This window comes from Sceloporus undulatus, chromosome 6 (assembly GCF_019175285.1).
Source record: "Sceloporus undulatus isolate JIND9_A2432 ecotype Alabama chromosome 6, SceUnd_v1.1, whole genome shotgun sequence".
NCBI classification, from domain to species: Eukaryota; Metazoa; Chordata; class Lepidosauria; order Squamata; family Phrynosomatidae; genus Sceloporus; species Sceloporus undulatus.
Window position 1 is genome coordinate 110,077,906 of NC_056527.1, and position 18,302 is coordinate 110,096,207.

General features: G+C 42.8%; 2 protein-coding genes across 4 annotated transcripts in view; both read right to left on the reverse strand.

Annotated features, from left to right (window-relative positions):
- The window catches only part of PRSS8 (serine protease 8), a 687,619-nt gene that overhangs the window by 538,984 nt on the left and 130,333 nt on the right, over positions 1-18,302 (reverse strand). The gene's annotated exons all lie outside the window — the stretch shown is intronic.
- FBXL19 (F-box and leucine rich repeat protein 19) overlaps positions 1-18,302 on the reverse strand; it is a 36,170-nt gene that overhangs the window by 14,370 nt on the left and 3,498 nt on the right. For 2 of the 3 annotated variants that reach the window (XR_006104514.1, XM_042472868.1), the window contains exons 1-4: positions 9,889-9,908; positions 8,029-8,061; positions 7,184-7,324; positions 2,582-3,294 (exon numbers count right to left, since the gene is read on the reverse strand). Coding sequence is in view for 2 of the 3 variants with exons in the window: in XM_042472868.1 (XP_042328802.1) it covers positions 2,582-3,294; positions 7,184-7,324; positions 8,029-8,061; positions 9,889-9,906 (905 nt within the window). In the remaining variant the exon portion in view is untranslated. Of the gene's footprint in view, positions 1-2,581; positions 3,295-7,183; positions 7,325-8,028; positions 8,062-9,888; positions 9,909-11,904; positions 11,992-12,086; positions 12,231-13,226; positions 13,432-18,302 lie in introns of those variants that run through there. The other variant, XM_042472869.1, reaches the window with a different exon arrangement.

The following is an 18,302-nucleotide window of genomic DNA, read 5'->3' on the forward strand; positions in this document are numbered from 1 at the left end:
TGATGGTGTCAAAGAGTTCACACTCTAACATACAAATAGTTGCTGTATGGAAAGGGCTACTTTAAAAGTCATCATACACAGGTTGCCTTGAAGGATTGTTGACTTTTATTTGGTGATAGGAAGAAAATCTCCTCTGCCAACATCCATGCAGCAAGACACTTTTTCACAATACGCTGCCCCCAATGACAGCAAATGCAAAAATTTCAGACAGCTAAGGCAAAGACAAACTCCCTCTGAGCAAATCTTGCCAAGAATACCGATAGGTTTGCCTTAGCGTCGCCATAAATCAGAAACAACATGTAGGTTTACAAAAAGGACAAACCAAGTCAAAATTGTTTCATACACACTAGCTTTGTATTTTTATGCTAGGATTGTCCGTCAGCACCAATCCAATTCACATTTTTCTGCAACCAGCTTTTGTGTTAACTAAGATTGCTGACATATAATATGTATCCATTCAAGCTGAAAAGGCAAAGTAGATCAGCTTTCCTGAAGCAGGAGCAACCCAAATGTGTTGAGATTACAACCCAAGCAGCACATCAATACTGGCTGCATATTATGGGCTTTATTGTCCAACGCACTGGAGTGCGCTAGTTTGATGGAAGGTCTTAGAAAATGACCAGAGTTTAAATGGGAAGGTTCATATGCTCATATGTGAGCCCATCCAGGCTCCGGAGCCTTCAGAGGAAGCCCTTCTCATCTTTTGACCTTCACAGCCATGTTTGGTACATACATGATAGGGCCTTCTTGGTGGCTGCCCACAGGCTCTGGGCCTTTCTTCTTAGAGAGGCTGGCCTGGCTCTCTCTATCAACAGATGTAGACTTCTTTGTTTTGTTTTACCATGTCTTTAGGAACTGCCTACTTATGAGGAAAGGACTTTCAATAATTGTACTGTACCACTGTTACTTCTTGCTTGTTAATGGATATGTTTTTAGGTCTACTGGTAGTTTAATTGTATTTAAACTTGTATGTTTTTATTGACGACCTCTCTGAACTGTATCTATTTGAATTTTTGTCACCCACCTTAAGTACCAGGGCTGGAAAATAGATGGGTTATAATTAAATCAAGTAACAGTATTAAGTAATAAAGTGGAAGCATATCTTATTCTTTCCCTTAGGACTTATCCTTTCTTTCCACATGCAAAGAAAATGCAAACACATCTTATTGTCTTTGCTACTACAAATTCTTTCTCTTCCTTCCCCTCTCCCTTTCTCAACTCTTTTGAGGTCTCAACCTAGAAAACAACCTGCTTCTCTTACCAACATTCACTTAAAAGGACTACATGGAACAACAGCTCTCCTGCTCTGCAGAAAAGTCTTTTCCAACATCCCCAAAGACCAAGAGACCAGGCACACTCCTGGCTGAGCCACAAACCAAGCTGACATGATACCCTTGGTCCAGTCACCATTTCTCACCTGAACCTGTCTCACTGGGTTATTTAGTGGAGGCAAGTTGGAGAGAAGGAGAGCACACCATTTATGCCACCCTTGAGCTCCCTGGATAAGGAACAGGGAGGTAAGCAAAGAAACTTCTGATATCTTAGAGAGATACACATTTGATAAAAGTGGACTGGGTCTACAAAAATCCAATCCTAATACATCAGGTTGCCTAGATACTATGTGACTTGTTTTCTTTACCATACCATGAGGGCCTACTTGGGGGATGCTCCCAGAATTGGGAACTCCTGCCCTAGAGAGGTGAAGATGGCTCCATCCTTATGCCGGCAAATAGAAAGCTTTCCTATTTTGACTAGGTTTTTAGGAATTGACTGAAAAGGGTTTTTAACAATATGATTTGTTTGTTTTGTTTTTAATGGACTTTAAATGGCTTTAATTCTATAACTAAAACTGAATTTTAAGTGACATATATATATATATTTACTGAAGTTTTTAAATATATTTCTATCAGAATTGAACATTTTGTAATCTGCTTGAAGTTTCACTATTGAGAAAAAGGTGACACATAAATGAATTGTTGGTCTTGTTGCTATTAACACTACCACCACCAAAGCTTACCCTAGCTTCCTTTTTTCCCCTTTGGACTACAACTTCCAGGATTCATCGTGATAGATTCCCAAGAATTCCCCCGATAAATTTCATGGGCCTAAACAATAGCTTGAACAAAACTGTGCAATACACATGTTCTCCTCCCACCACAGACACAAGACTCATCATCTTGACAGGTGGTTTGCTAGCACGGTGTCAAGAATACTTATGCCATGGGCACTCACTTTTCTCCCCCCCACATTTTGTCCATACTATCAACTCTATTTACAGAATTTGTAAGGTGAGTGCCAAGCAAGTGCAGATTACCCAGCTCCTAACTTGCAGGACTGGCAGAAACTGGTAACAAAACAGCTCTAGGCAGCTTGAACCAGAGAAAGGGTTGATGCAGAGACCATGCCAATGGAAAATGATGGGGGCAGATGCCACAGCACATTAGCTCCCCCTTTTCTTCTCCCACCTCAATAACTATAAGGGCTGTGATGTTTCCCAGTGGCATCCCTCTTCCTGTATTTCCAGTAGGGGGGCACTTGAGGCCCCAAGTCATCCCGTCCCTGGATGCAATGTGCCACTCACCAACGGCTCCACGTCCGGCACACCCTCATGCAGACACACAGCTCCCGATAGCTGAGGTATTGGAAGACCGCCAACCAAATGTCCCGCTGCATGATGTGGTCAGAGCCGCTGTCCAAAGGCAGGGAGTCAGGTTCAGGGCTGTCAGGGGGAGGCCGGACCACGTGCCTCTCTAGCTGCAGTAGGGGCTTGGGAGGGGAGGGCACCAGGGGCCAGTTGAGGAATTGAGTCCGGGCCACCATGCGGAGCCCTGTTTGACCAGCGGGCCGGCCTGCCTTGCGCCCGCCCGCCTGCTGCTTAGCCCGCTCACTCCCTCGGCTGGATGGACGATGATTGTTCTCTTTCTCCTGAGAGTTCCCCCGAGCTTTGGGCTGCTTGCCGTTCCGTGCTGTCTCTGAGCTGCCATTGCGCCTCCCACCCTCTTCTTCCTCCTCCTCGTCTTCATCCTCTTCCTCACTGGCACTGAAGCCCAAGGCAGCCAGGCGCTGGGAACGGGTGGCTGGGGAAGTGGCTCGGCTTGATACGCCCCCGCTGGAGCCGTCTGAGCCATGGGAGTCCGTATCCGAGTCTGAATCCGAACTGGAACTAGAACTGCTGCTGTTCTTCACCCGCTCCAGCATCTGGCACATCTGCTTGAAGCGCTCTAGCTTCTCCCGCTGGTGGGACTTATCTGACTGGACTGAGGACTCCAAAGGGCCTGGTGGGACCTTTGGTTTCTGACAAGAAAGAAGGAAAACATAGTCAAAAAGAGGGATCCTTCAACTTAGTTGAGCAATTTTTTAAAAAAATGATTAAACCAGAGGTATGCAACCTATAGTTCTCCAGATGTTGTTGGACTGGTGATGTGAAGGACCAGGAAAAAATTGTGGAATAAAAAGACCAAAAAATAGTTTTTTTCCACGAAGACCTTTTTTGCTCCAGAGAAAAATTGCAGAAAAAAGGTTATAGAATATTTTATTTTAGAATAGAGACTAAAATATTTAAGACAAGATGTTTGTATATTTACTCCTACCCTACTCCTAAAAACTGTAGCAAGAATACTATGAACAATATCTCACAACCTTAGAATTTAAGGTCTTGGTTTCTCTTTTTCTGTTTTTATTAAAATAAATGCTGCACATCTGCTTGGCACTATAGAGGACTAGAAGTAACAAATACATTTTTGTTTTAATATTTTCTCCTGTTTTAATAGGTTTATTCCACCACAGCTTCTAATCAATTATTATTAACTGTAACATCCATACTTTTAATATATCCAGTATAAAATTCCCATGTTGAGCCAATGTATACATAGTGTAGTATGTTGCTAAAATAACAAAATATTTTTGACCGGTAAAAGGGACCAATACTGCATTTTTCCCCCTGAAGTTTCCCATTACCTCCCCTCCAAAGTTCAAGTTTTATGAAAATTTCATCTCTCTAACTGAAACACCAAATCATCTTTCACCATTGGCTATGCTGCCTAGAGCTTATGGGTATTGAAGGCCATCAACTTTTGGAGGGCCATGCATCCTCCACTCCATCTTTTAAATTTTCCATCTGAGAGAGATTATTTATTTATTTATATCCTCCTTTTCTAACTCCTCCACCAAGTGTGAATAATAAAACTCAGTTTAAAAACAAAAGAGTAAAGCAAGGAGGAATAAAAACATTTTTAATTATTGCAAAATTTAAAAAAACATATTAAATTACAATAAAAGATATAGGCTGTATCTAACCAATTATCCCTCTGACCACTAAAGAAGAGGACACCTTCTATACTAAAGATACCACTGAATAAATTAAGAGAGGGAGCCCAACTTGCCTGCTTCAACAGGGAATTCCAGTTTGGGTACCGGCAATATTTAGACATTCATTTTAAAGACAAATTTCCTTTACCATAGGATGAGAACTCCTTAAGATTGCTGCATCTTGGCTTGCTCATATAAACCTCACTCCCCACCTCTTTGACCCCAATATGTGAAGGATACACAACCAAACCACAGTAGGAACCCCACAAATAGACCTGGAGTTCCAGAATAAAATTAAATATCTGTATGCCTCCAAGATCAATTTAGTTTGTGTTCCCTTAAGTCTGCAATCTGTTTGATCTGGTCATAATTATTAATGCCTTAGTAATGTCCATGTTAAGATTACCATACATAGGTTATATGTGGAATTTCCTAGGAAACCCCAGCTGATTCAGGATACAAGCAGCTATCCAGGGCAGTTAGAAGTGATTAGGAGTTAGTCCTTCACTGGCTGCCGGTAAGTCTCTCAGTGCAATTCAAATTGTTGGTTCTCTACTGTGAAGGCCTCAAGGACTAGAAAGATGTCAGTTCCAACATGAACTCATCTGACTGTTAAGATTTCTGGAAGAGACCCTGAGATCAAGTGGACTCACCTGCAGAAAAAATATGAACTGCTAATGATGGCTGCATCCACACTGCAGAAATAATCCAGGTTGATATCACTTTAACTGCTATGGCTCAATGCTATGGAATTCTGGGAACTAGTTTTGTGAGGCATTCAGCCTTCTGTCAGGGAACTCTGGTGCCAGAACAAACTACATTTCCCAGAATTCCATAATATTGAGCCATGACAGTTCAAGTGGTGTCAAACTGAATTATTTCTGCAGTGAGAATGCAGCCAATGACAGAACTTTCAGGTGGTGAATATCCTCAACCCTAACCATCAGATATCTCCTTTACCATTGTGATCCGCACCAGATAAAAACACCTCTCTTTGACACAAGTTTAAGCAGAATTTATCTGCTATGCTCTGCTTTAAAAATGTTTTCCAGATTTTTAAAAACATTTCTAGTGTTTTGTTGTAATTTATTGTTTGTAAACCACTCTGAGAAACATATCGTTGAAAGGCAAGAGAGAAATACTTCTAAATCAATTAAAATTCCCCAGAAACTCATCAGAACACAAGAGATATCTTCTGGAAGCAGTGAGCAACCTTTGTAAAAAAAAAAAAAATCTGGCAGCCAGGGATAGAACAGTGTGAGTGTCAAGGATTAGTATTTGTAAGGAGCTTTTAATGTTTTCAATGCATCATTACCTGCCTTGTGGCTTTCAGGTGGGACAAAGCTATAAATCAAATAAAAGTTCAGGATCAAGAAACCACATGTTCTACGAGAACCTTTTTTTAAAAGAAAGAAAAGAAAGAAAAGCAGCTTGTATCCATGGTTATACTACAGAAGTGGAGGAAGAGCCTGTACACAGGATAGCATCACCCCAACAAATGTCTGATGTTGCAGATAATCCATGTCTTGTGACTACAGCCCCACCTGGTGGCTAAAGGGAAATATTAGTGAAGCATGAGGAGGGGAAAAGATAATGCCATTCAGGGCACATCTCTACCAGTATGCATTATGTCACCACAGTAAAGCTACTTTTAGAACTACAACTCCATGCTGGTTTGGGTACTCTAGAAATTGTAGTCCAAAAAAGTAACTTTGCTCTGATGAGGCCTGACTGTGACCTGGATACTTGTCATAAATTTGGAAGAACTACAGTTTTGCAGCAGCACTGAGGCCACCTGGCGATAATTTGAAAGCCCATGAGGCTGTGAGCAGGCTAAGGCTCAGGAGGGCTGGGACCTGCACATGAAGGACCCTGAGGAAAGAAAGGGCAGAAAGCTTGGTGAGAAATGAGACAGCCTTGTAGACACTCCTAAACCACATTTTAAAAAATTGTTTGCTTGATGGGTAGAATGTGAAGTCGAAGGCTTTCATGGCTGGCATCCATAGTTTTTTGTGGGATTTTTTTGGGCTATGTGCCCATGTTCTAGAAGGGTTTATTCCTGAATTTTCGCCAGCACCTGTGGCTGCCATCTTCAGAGATACCAGCCACAGATGCTGGTGAAATGTCAGGAATAAACTCTTCTAGAACATGGCACATAGCCCGAAAAACCCACAAAAAACTTTGGTGGGTGAACTTTGATGCAAAAGGCCTCAGTGTTTCTTTTCTTTTCTTTTCTTTAAAAACCGGGTGGGTGAGACAAAACAAAGCATGCATGTTCAGGTGATTGAAAGATGCATGCCTGGAAAGCCTATACCGCTGGAGTAGCCATACTGGGCAGCTAATACTGGACTAGCACCCAGTGTTCCTCGAAGCCAGTGTCGGCCCTTTCTCCTCACTGTTCACCATACACTGATGGCACTCCCAACTCTTCCTTTTTCTTTTTCCAAGGTAAAGGTTACATGTAACTTAGATTTCAGAGGCAGCAGACTGCTGGGGAGTACAACAGGAGAAGTCTCTTACACCTTCAAGTCCTGCTTGTTAGCCAGCTAGGAAAAAGGATACCAAACTAGACAGATCACCTCTCAGGGACACCAAAATAAAGTGAATTTCCCCATCAATTACATAACCCTTGATGACCTTTCCAGTAATGTTCTGCATCTGATTCAGGGACCTCCTATTATGTTCTAAAGAAGGGCATGTCACATCCCACCCTCAGCCACAGCTAGCATGTCTAGTGATAAGGGAGGCGAGGAGAGGTGTAATCCAAAAGTACTGGAGGGCCATAGATTTTCCAGCCTGCCCCAGAGCTGCAGCTACTCATTTCCATTGTAAAATATTGTAAGCGACATTGACTCCTGCCTGCCAGGTCTCTCACCTCTAAGTCGCCAGCCGTGATCTGGCTCAGATGGATGGATGGGTGGGAGATGGCACCCTTTACATCAAAGTCCCCACTGCCCATGCGGCTCCAGGTCTGCATGGATTGCAACTTGTTCCCGTCAGATGGCTGCTCAGTGGTCTGTAATTTGGGATAGAAAAGGGGGTGAGGAAGAAGGAGGAGAAGTCCAATGAACATGTGAGTCCAGGCAGAGTGTATGTGTGTACATGCACATACAGAAGACAACAGTGAGACAGATGTGGTAGATCACTGATCACACAAAATCCAGTCTGCAGAGTCTGCAAAGCAGTTGTCACCCTTCAAAGGAATTAGTGCTGACCAAGGCTTAGGATCTTGTACAACAGGGTCCCCAACTCTAGTGTTGGTCTCCAACTCCCTCCCATGCTGTGTGGGTGATGGGTCCTGTTATCTCACTCATCTGGCGAGAGGTCTAAACTGGGGAAGGTTGGGATGCAATTCCTTACAATGCTAATGAACATGGCACATTTGGATGCTGCTCAGATGCACTTCTGAGCCATTGGATGAAGAGTACTGTCTCTTAAGGTAGGCCAGACTTTGTCTATGCTATGCAAGTTCAACAACCATCATGGTAGACCCCCACTCTGTACCTCCTAGTTCCCGCCCTATTACATATTACACAAGGTTGTGAGTTCAGTACCACCAGGGGCTCAGGGTCAACTCACCTGGCATCCTTCCGAGGTCACTAAATGAATACCCAGCTTGTTGGGAGCATTAGCTTAGGGAGTCGTTAAGTGCACTGTTAAGTGGTATAGAAATGAACTTGATATTGCTATTGTTAATGAGGGAAAATGTAATGTACTCACCTTCTTCAGATGTTTTTCCCGTGTGCCTTTTAACTGAAAGAGAAAGTGAGAGAAGATGATGATGTGTGTCTGAAACCCAGGATGCCCCCATTAGGAACCAGAGGAATTTAGAGTTCAGACCATAGATTCATAAGGTGGAGCGGGTAGTGAGGTATAAGGGGTGACAGAACTGAGGTCTGTTGAAGGGGCCCTCCCCATGTTCCACCAGCAGGGACAATACACAAGGAAAAGACATGGAGAGGGTCTGCTCTGCTGTGGCACCGCAATTATGGAATAACTGCCCCATCTCAGAAGCCCAATTGATGCCAACTCTGGTGTTTATTTCAGTGCCAAGTCAAAAATGGCATTTCATTAAAGGATTCAGGGCTTAAGTGATTTTGTTCAATTTTCATACCTGCTATGAAAATTATTTTAAAAGTGTTAATTGTTTTTTAAATTGCCTGCATTTAAGTAACACATGATTTAATCTGTTTTAATCTTTAAAATCACTGTAATCACTACTTATTATCCAAAATGGTTGTACTGTACTGTACAACACCATAAGATCCTTGGATAAAGAGCAGGATACACATGTTATAATAAATAAATAAATAAATAGGCAGACTGGCACTTTCTGAAAGAGTGTCAAGTCACTGGACAAAAGTATCAGCACTTTGTTCTTTCCGCCATTATTATTATGTTCAACTCAGAGAGTTGATATGTTTTGCTTGGTCACAAACTCCAGAAGTAGGGACAGGGACCCTATGTCTCTTGGGACGGGACCCTATGTCTCTTGAAATAGCAGCTACATTATCATCCTTGACTACTAGCCATATAGGTGGAGCTGATAGGATTTGGAGTCCAATCACATTTCGAGGCTAGAACTTCCCCACTCTATGTGTTAGAGCAAGGGACAACTGAGTAACCAGGGCACCTGGAACCTAATTTTAGTTTCAATAAGAGACAGACATTCATTCAATGGAAGGGTCCACACAGTCCACTTCCATGAGCTATACCCCAACTCAGTTCTCATCGTCTCCCACCTCAGAAATAACAGAAGGCATTTCAGCCAAAAGCAGAGAAAGAAGGAGTGAAGGCAGTGAGATTTGCCCCAGGACATAATAGAAGGTGCATAGGAGGCCATTTCCACAGCAGGTGATGGTGGGAAAGTAAGTTGCTTTCTGCTGATTCTTTTAAAGGACTCAGTGGCAAATACAAACATTTGCCTTGTGGTTTTGTTATGGTTCCATAAGCATTTGTTGTCTGGTACCAGAAGTAGGAAACTGGGTAAAGATGGACCCTGGGTAAAATGAAAGACTAAGAGCCCCTTCCGACCACCATCTTGAGGGGGAGAGAGGCAGGCAAGCTCCAACTGCTGCCTGGAAGAAGAAAAGCCCTCCTTCAGCCACCATCTTGGGGGGAGAGAGGCAGGCAAGCTCCAACTGCTGCCTGAAAGAGAAAAAATCCCTCCTTCCGACCACCATCTGAGGGGGAGAGAGGCCTGGCCTGAAAGACTAAGAGCCTCCTTCCGACCATCATCTTGAGGGGAGAGAGGCCTGTTATTGTTTTATTTTGACTTGTATTGTACTTCCTGTTGTACACTGCTTTGATCTAATTTGGAAAGCGGTATATAAATAAACGTTATTATCATCATCATCATCATATCATCTGTGGTCCTTTCTGACAGGAGCCTTTCCTAATCTGGAGTTTTTCCAGATGTGAGACTACAACCTCCATCATCTCTAGCCAACACATCCTATGGAAAGGCTGTCTCGTGAGGTAGGGCCCAGAAGGTCTAAACGGCAGAAGGAGTATAGAAGGTTACTGGATTCCTTGTAAGTCAAGCAGCACATTTCAGCATGTTTCAGTCACCTTCCGTACCTTTTTTTTGGGTCCCATGTCAGGGGGGGCTCCTTCTCCTTCTTGCGCTTGGGGCTCCAGCCTGGCTCTCCTCGGCAGGAGGCAAGGGAAAGATGAGGGCTGGTGTAACTCTTCTTGTTTCGAGCAGGTTCGTCTGTCAGCTTCCACCGAACGCCATCCTCCCCATTGTCAGAACGCCCGTTCCCTGTGCCATCACCGGTCCTGAGTTCGGAGGATAGAAGACAGGCAGAATAAATCAGCAGGTGCCTGCAGTTCCACAACTTGCAAACAGACTGAGATGTGGAGATGTGTGTGTGTGCAAGGTTGCCCCTCAATGTGGGGCAGGGAATTCTGAAACAAGGAATCCCAAAGGGGCAACCAAGCTGAGAGAGCCTATCAGATCAACATTATGTGAAGCAAAACCAAAGTGCAACTCAGAACAGAGGGATATAGCATATACACTAGGCCAAAGCTTGCAATAAAAAAATGGTGCTATGACTCCTTTGTTTTATTTTAAGGAAGGATACATTAAAACTATGTTGTCATTTGAATAGTTCAGATAACATTTTCCAGAGCTTGGAAAAAACTTTTTTTTTGCATTACAAGTTGCAAAATTGCAGGAATAGGGAGTTTCTGGGAGTTACTGTCCAAAAAAACTATTTTTCCAATCTTGAGATTTTCCAAAAGGCAAATGACAAGCACACTGCCCACTTATTCCAAGACTCAAGGGTAGAACAAAAAGATATGGTGAAAACACAGGAATCCCAACCCCTTTGGGACTGCTCTTGTGAAAGCATGTGGGCCTACAGGAAGAGAGAAGAAAGGTCTATTATCTTTCCCTATTGAAGGTGGACCCTTCCTCCTAATTTTGTTAAAATGTTGTCATCTGACAGGCTCCAAAATAATAATAATAAAAGCTTTTTTTATAACCTGCTTCTCTGTCCAAGGACAATCGAAGGACAAATGCTACTGTTATTTTTTGTTGCCTGCTATATTTTATTGTTCAAATGTTAAGATGAATTAATATGTATAAGTTTAATTATTTTCATAGAATGTGTGCCATAGGCACGTTTATTTTATCTATTTTAATTGACTGTATGTACAGCACTGTGTAAATTTACAGCGCTTTATAAAGCTTAATAATAATAATAACAATAATAATTCATAAGATGTGCCTTCTGAAGACTGATGTGGGACAAGGCTTTTCATAGCTGTAGCCCCCAGGCTATGTTACTCTCTACTCAGGGAGGCCTGGTTGGCTCCTTCCCTTCCTTTTAAGCTTCAGGCAAGTTAGCTGTTGAATTTGTTTTAAACTGCAAGATTTTAACAAGGGTAATTTCTTTTTTCATGTCTTTCTGCCCTTGAGTTTGGTCTGATTAATTTTACTTTACATTGGAAGACTGATATTTTTAAGCTACCACTGTATTTTAATATTTTAAGTGCTTGTCATGGAGGGGAAAGCAGGATATCAATAGTTACATGTATGTATACACATTACACCTTATTTATAGTAGAAAGAGGGAAGACCCATTATTATGGGGACAATTTGCAGAAAAGAATTAATGGACACAGAAGAGACAAAGCATCCCTCCTTTCCATCTCCCTACACTATATTAAAAACATAAAATTATGTTTGCAAGGTTTAGAAGTGTCTTTTTATTCGAGTAACATGTAGTCATGCTCTCTCTGAGGACAGTGAGACAAGCAGTGCTGGAGTTTCTCTGTACTACAGCTCTGAGAGGAGCAGTCTATCTCAGCAACAAGTATGTGGAATTTCAGAATCATGACCTGCAAAAACCAACCATTATTAGTTGCCCTGATGCTGAATATAGGTTTATTTTTTAGGTGGGGGAGAAAAATATCCAGTCTATGCTGGATGTGAAAACTAATGAGGTCCACTGAGAAAGAAATGTAACTTTTTGTTTTTATTGGAATTTACAAATAAGGCTCTTGTGTGTTTCCCATTGTTCTCCATCTCATTATGGTTGGTCTTGAGCCTTCACCCCAACATTCCAGATCACCCCCGTATGTACGTACTTTCATTGATTTGCCTTCTCTCTTACACTTGGGACATTCCCAACAGTTTGGAATCTCGTTGTTGATGACCCCTTCAGCAGTCCCCATCTGGAAAGAGAGAAGGGCAGGCATGGATGAAATGCAAGACTACCAGAGCAAACATATTCCTTGTCACCCCTCGCTCCTTCTGCCCGCTAGCTCACCTTCAAGCAGCCTGGATGAACAATCTCATTGCAGATGGTACACTCCATAAGCGAGAGGTTGAACTTCTCCTCTTCGCTCTCCACTGTGTCCTCTTTCCCGGCCTCCCCGCACACCAGGCACACAGCCGTGTGAGGTAGAACTGGCTGCAGAGAGAGAAAGGGCTGGAAAATGAATGAGGAGTCAAGGAGGCAATGGGGTCAGACATGGTGAAATTGCTTGCCATGGCCAGAAAATCCTTTGTAGCTAATATGGGGTTCCCAAATGTTCTGGGGTGGCCATGTCAGGAACCCCTCTGCCATTCAATGCTTTATGCTGCAGGGGCTAATCAGTCATAAGATCCAATTTTTGGGTCATTTGGGCCAGTTATCAGGCAAAATATTGGCCCAAAATTCAGTAAAACATTTTTTAAAAAATTGTGGTTGGGCTATAGCCAGAGGCTTCTGAGGATGACAAAAGCAAGGCTCAGGAACAACACATGCCTACAAACCACAGCTTCCCAGCCACTGTGTTAAGACTGTAACTATACATGCTTTGAGGCACAGTTTCCTTCAAAAGCATGAGGACTAGGAACCTCTGTCGTTCTAAACTTTGCGCTGTTTGCCATGCTGGGATATATTTATTTACTTAGAGCATTTATAACCCATCCTTCAGCCAAAAAAGGCTCCCACAACCAGCTTACTAATGGTTTATTTGGCAGTTCTCTGCCTTCAGGTTTACAATCTAAAAAGACATGAAACATGGGGGGGGGGGGGGGGAGCAGGAAGTCTAACAGATGTTCGCTGCTTTTTGCTTCCTCAGAGGCCACAGCAATCACAGTTGGAATAGAGGGAGGGTCTCTCACCAACCCCAGGGACCAAGGCACGATGGCACTTCCCTGGCTGCTGTTTTCTCCCATCGAGGGTACAGCAGTGGCAGTTGTGACGGAGGGAGGGCCTTTCATCTACTTCTAGGGCTTTACTGATGCTTTACCTGGCTGCCATTTTCTCCCTTAGAATGAAGAATAGTGGCAGTAGGAATGGAGGGAAGGCCTCTCACCAGCCACTGGGACCAAGGCACGATGAAGCATGTCTGCTCCAAACAGAAATCCACCCCAGAACCTACCACTACCTTCTGCTGTCCACCTTCCCGCTCCTACTCACCGCCGTGCACTGCCTCTGGAGGCATGACTGCTTCATGCGCCCGGGCCCCCCAAACTTCTTCATGTCCTTGCAGAAGTGGCACTCCCCACACTCCGACCGCAGGCAAGCTTTACACTTCCGGCACCGCGTCCGCCGCCGGCGAGCTCCAGCCCCCGCCCCTTTGCTGGACGACATTGGCTACGTCCCGCTTCAGCTACTCTCTGGGCTGCAGAGAAGAAGAGAAGAGGGCGAACAAGTGAGTGAACTGGCATTTTTCCCCAGGTGGGAAGATGCACAGGGTAAAGGCAGCTCACAGTAGGGTTGGGTGAAGAAAAGCAGCTGAAAAGTAAAACAAATGAGACAAGACTCCAGTATAGTTGTGAAAGGGAGGAAACCAAAACCTAGGAAAATTCAAGTTTTTTTATGTTAAATCCCTAGTACTAGAAGATTGGTGTGTGTGTGTATCCTTAGAGCCAACATGTTATAGTGGTTTGTGTGATGGACTAATATTCTGGTAGACGAGGGTTCAAATCCCCACTCTCACATGGAAACCCACTGGGTGACCTTGGACAAGTCACACTCTTCCCAGCCTCAGAGGAAGGCAATGGCAAACCCCATCTGAACAAATCTGGCCAAGAAAACTCAGTGATAGGATCCCATAAGTCAGCAATGACCTGAAGCCATACAACAACAACAACAAATATCACCTTGCCTGAGACTTATCAGAATAACCTGGACAATAAGATATATTTGCTTTACACAGGTTAAGAAACACAGGTTTTTTATTCTAGATGCAATCTGATACAAAACACCCTGAAGTACGTTTCGCAATGCTAGAACTACAGCTCGGGAAAGTAAATGTTTTGCATCTAAACCTCCCAGAAGCTTCCAGCCAGTGTGATCAATGTTAGGGGATTCTGAGAGCTGTTGTCTAAAAGGTAACTTTTCCAGGAGGCACATGACAAACTGGATGGACAGCAGGGAAGGTGCAGAAATGGGGGGGGGGGGAATCTCATAATTGTGAGTCAGCTGTTAACAGCAATCACCAGACTTCAGTAGCTGGAAGAAAGAAAATAAATCTCACTTGTTGTTGCAACTAATATTTCAAGTTACAAAATATAATGTTGGTTTTATTGACTTAAAAGACCATGGATTTAAAACGAACCACTTGACCCACCATATGGAGACAGGGAAGCAGCAAAATTAGTTCACTTATAAAGCAGAAGAGCCAATGTGGTGTAGCATTTTCAATGTCGGATTAAGACTCTGCGACAGGGATTTGAAACCTCGCTCAGCCATAGAAATTTGCTGGGTGACCTTGGGCATGTCACACTCTCTCAGCCTCAAAGGAAGGCAAAGACAGATTCCCTTCTGAACAAATCTTGTCAAGACACCCTGTGATAGGTTCAACTTAGCGTTGCAGTAAATCATATAGCTGGACACAGGCATAGGGGTCTGCCGTATCTCACAGCAAGTAGGGATCTGATTGATTCACTCCTTTCTATGGGTTATCACACTCAGCATTGTTAGCATCCTGCAGAAGGTTTTTGGCTGGCATCTCTCCTAAGCCTCCACCAGCATACTAAATGATCACGGATTATGGGCACTATAGTTTAAAACATCTGGAGAGCCCCAGATGGCTGCATCATATGCCTTCCAGGAATAGACAATCTTGCTGAAGCTAAGCATGTCTGGGCCCTGATGCAGGATCTGACATATGCTGTCATGGCATTCACCATGGAAGGTAGAATATCAATCAGGGACAGGAATCATGCAGCCCTCCATATGTTGTTGGATTGCAAGTCCTTTCAGCCCTACTCAGCATAGCCAATGGTAAACAATGCTGAAGTTGCAGTTCTGCAAGACTGTGACAGACATATGATTCCCATCCTGATATAAATGGATTGGATAAGATAAATAGAAACAATAAAAAGGATTCCATCAGGAAAGAAAATCCATTAGTTTACCCTGACTTCTCACAAGAGTCCATCACAAAGTCCCTGCTCTCTCCAAACTATTATTCTACAAAAAGTGGGTGTGAAGCAAGAAGAAAAAACAAAAACATCCCCCCAAAACATCTAGGGAAAAATCTGCAATCAAAACGACAATCAGTGAAATGCCCAGGTTGTAGCAAGTATATTGTGTTACAAAAATTAATTCAATTAGGCACCAAAGAAGCCACCATGTTCCTCATAGATAAAAACTAAGTTTGCATATATTATGCAAAAATTCAGCAATTTGTGTACAGATTGGTTCTCAATACATTATTAATTCTATTTTTTCTGTAGACATGGAAAGGCTAGATTCCCCACCTAAAACTACTTGCCACTAGAAATCCTGCTTGACTCTCTTACCCCACCTCCCTGGTCTATGAAGTTTCATGTCTTAAGGACTAGAAACTAAAGCAGTGTTGCTCCAGATGGCTTTATCCATTTTCTCTGCTAAATATCACCCTTTAAATTGTGCAGAGGTGATCAATGAACATGCATGACTTTAGAAGCAATGATATGCAACAACACAGAAATAGAGGAAGAGAAGATGAACGAAGGCAAGGATCTTTGCAGAAGATTTTTGTGAAAAAAGAAAGTAACATATTAAAGGAAAAAAGCTAGCATAATTTTATTTCAAGTGCAACTTTCCTGAAACAGAGAAATAAACACACAGACAAGAAACCCCACCATCTAGACCAGTGATTCCCAAACTTTCAAGAGCCAACAAATGCTATTCTGCTTGTGTTGCTGGTATGGCTAGGAAGCAGGGCTCAGATCATTGTTCTTTGACCCCAGACCCAGAACAAAATAATCCTCCTCATAGGGAAAAGGAAATGTAATGAGAAGCAGAGTTTCTTGCATAGTTTATAGTCACTGAATAAACATTTAAACAAATGTGCAATAAAAAGAACCTGGATTTTTTTTTAAAAAAAGAAACAACTCTGATTAATGGGTCTATTAGGTAAAATCAATCAATCAATCAATCAATGGATGGGCTTCACTGCTCTTACTTTTTGGCCTTCACCTTACACCCAAATAAAAAAAGACACTATTAAAAACAGTTGTAGCTGTTCAAATCGCCTGTATTCATGATGCTTTAGATATAGGTTCTCCACATCCACTGATTTACAGAAAGAGTTAAAAGAAAACCAGTGAATTTTCTCCCGGACACAAATATAGGAAAGGAGGACACAGGCGCCTCAGTTGGGGTGACACCCCTCAATAACGTGATATGCTCTATGTGATCTCCATTCACAAAGGTAACAGTTGTGCTGCTTTAGAAGGATGTAGGTGCTTACATCAATTCCATGTCACTACCCTAGTTGGATTCCTTCCTGGGACAGAAAGCCTTGCTAGTCAGGCAACACATGTATTTCATTCTAATAGAAACCAAGATAAAATCTGAAAAACAAAAGACAGGAAAAAGAAAAGCATACTGGCTCTGCAATGAACTGAAAAGAGCAAGTCAAATGCTTAGGCAACAATGTGTTATTGCTTTTTAAAGAAATTTTCCAGCCCAGTTAAAAGTCGATCTGCTACCATGCTGGTGGCTCTAAGGCTGAACTGACACAAAAGGGACCTGAAACCAAGACATGTGCCAGAGCAATGAGCAGCAGCAATGGTTGGTAGGAATGGTGGCAGTAAGGATGGGCACGAGTCCCTCCTTCCTAAAAAGAAGAAAAAAAGAAGCACACCTGGAAAGCACAAGGAGTTTGCCTTTAACAGAAGGAAAAGAGGATAGTAAGCGAAATTTGAAAGAGTTAAAATCTTGGGGAAGAGTAAGCCAAACTATGTAAGTCAGGCAACACAGGGAAAAGCCAGGGACAACCTTGTTGGTTTTCAGAGAGAGCTGTTCACAAATTATGATCAGTTTTGTTTTGTTGTTGCTGTAGTTTTTTGTTTTTTACAAAAAAGCAGGCGCCTATAACAATAATAATTTTCACAGGGGTTCTTCCTGAAGTTTGCAGGAATAGAATAAGGAAAAGATAGAGAAGTAAGAGGATGCTGTCCAGAAAAGAGATGACCAGGATGCAAAAGATTCCATGTTACAAGTGGAAGGAAATGTCAACGATTTGTAAATGTTCTATGAACATCCAACAGTAAGTAATGCAAACCAATCTCTTATTTTTTTGGCACCACCACCAACAGGTGCCACAGGAATATGAAGCAAAACACACTAGTCTGGTTTGAAATGCAGGGAATCTAAGAAGCAAATTAAGAACCCCTGTTGTCTCTCCCACCATGCAGATGTATCAAGCTAGGTCTCACTCTGAAATGCAACAACTGCTCCCCCACAAAATACGTCACCTTGCAAGTCTAGTCTGCCCTCCCTAAAGATAACAGCAGAACTTACCTAGTATCATGATGTCACGGCGTCCCGCCACTGGCAGCCCATGATTGGAGAAGGGGCAGGGAAATGCAGAACACTGTGATATCAGAACCCAGGTAAGTTCTTCCAGATATTATGGAGTGGAAGTGTGGTGGGGCAAGGAGCAGAAGAACAGCTGCTGCAGTCAGAACAAGGATGGTATTAGGGAAATATCCAATTTGACTCTACCTTTTGACAGGAAAGGACATGTAAGGTGGGACGGGGGACAAATGGGAGCATAGGAGTTACCCATATTGTGGATTCCTCCCAGTAGGAAATCCAATTTTTAGAAAGTGAGTTTCAAGGAAGAATCAGAGAAGGAATGGGTGGTGCCACCAAACTGTCTTCTGGGAGAGAGTGCAACTGATGAATGATCTTTCTCTACAATAAGTCATTTAATACATGTGGGTAGAACATTCCTGTTTCCCAGGTGTATAAGGGGGAGAATAAGCCAGTGTGGTGTAATGGTTTGAGCATAGAACAACAGCACTGAACACCAGGGTTTGAATTTAGCTCAGCCACGCAAACCCCTGAGTGACCTTGGGCAAGCCCCACTCTCTCATCCTCAAGAGGATGGCCATGAAAACACCCTCCGAAGAAACCTGCCATGAAAACCCCACGAAAGGCTTACCTTAGGGTCACCCTAAGTCTGAAATGAAGGCACACAACAAGGAAACAAGGGAGAGAAATGCAGGGAATACCTACAACATTTGCATATTACAAAAAAAATGCCCTCGC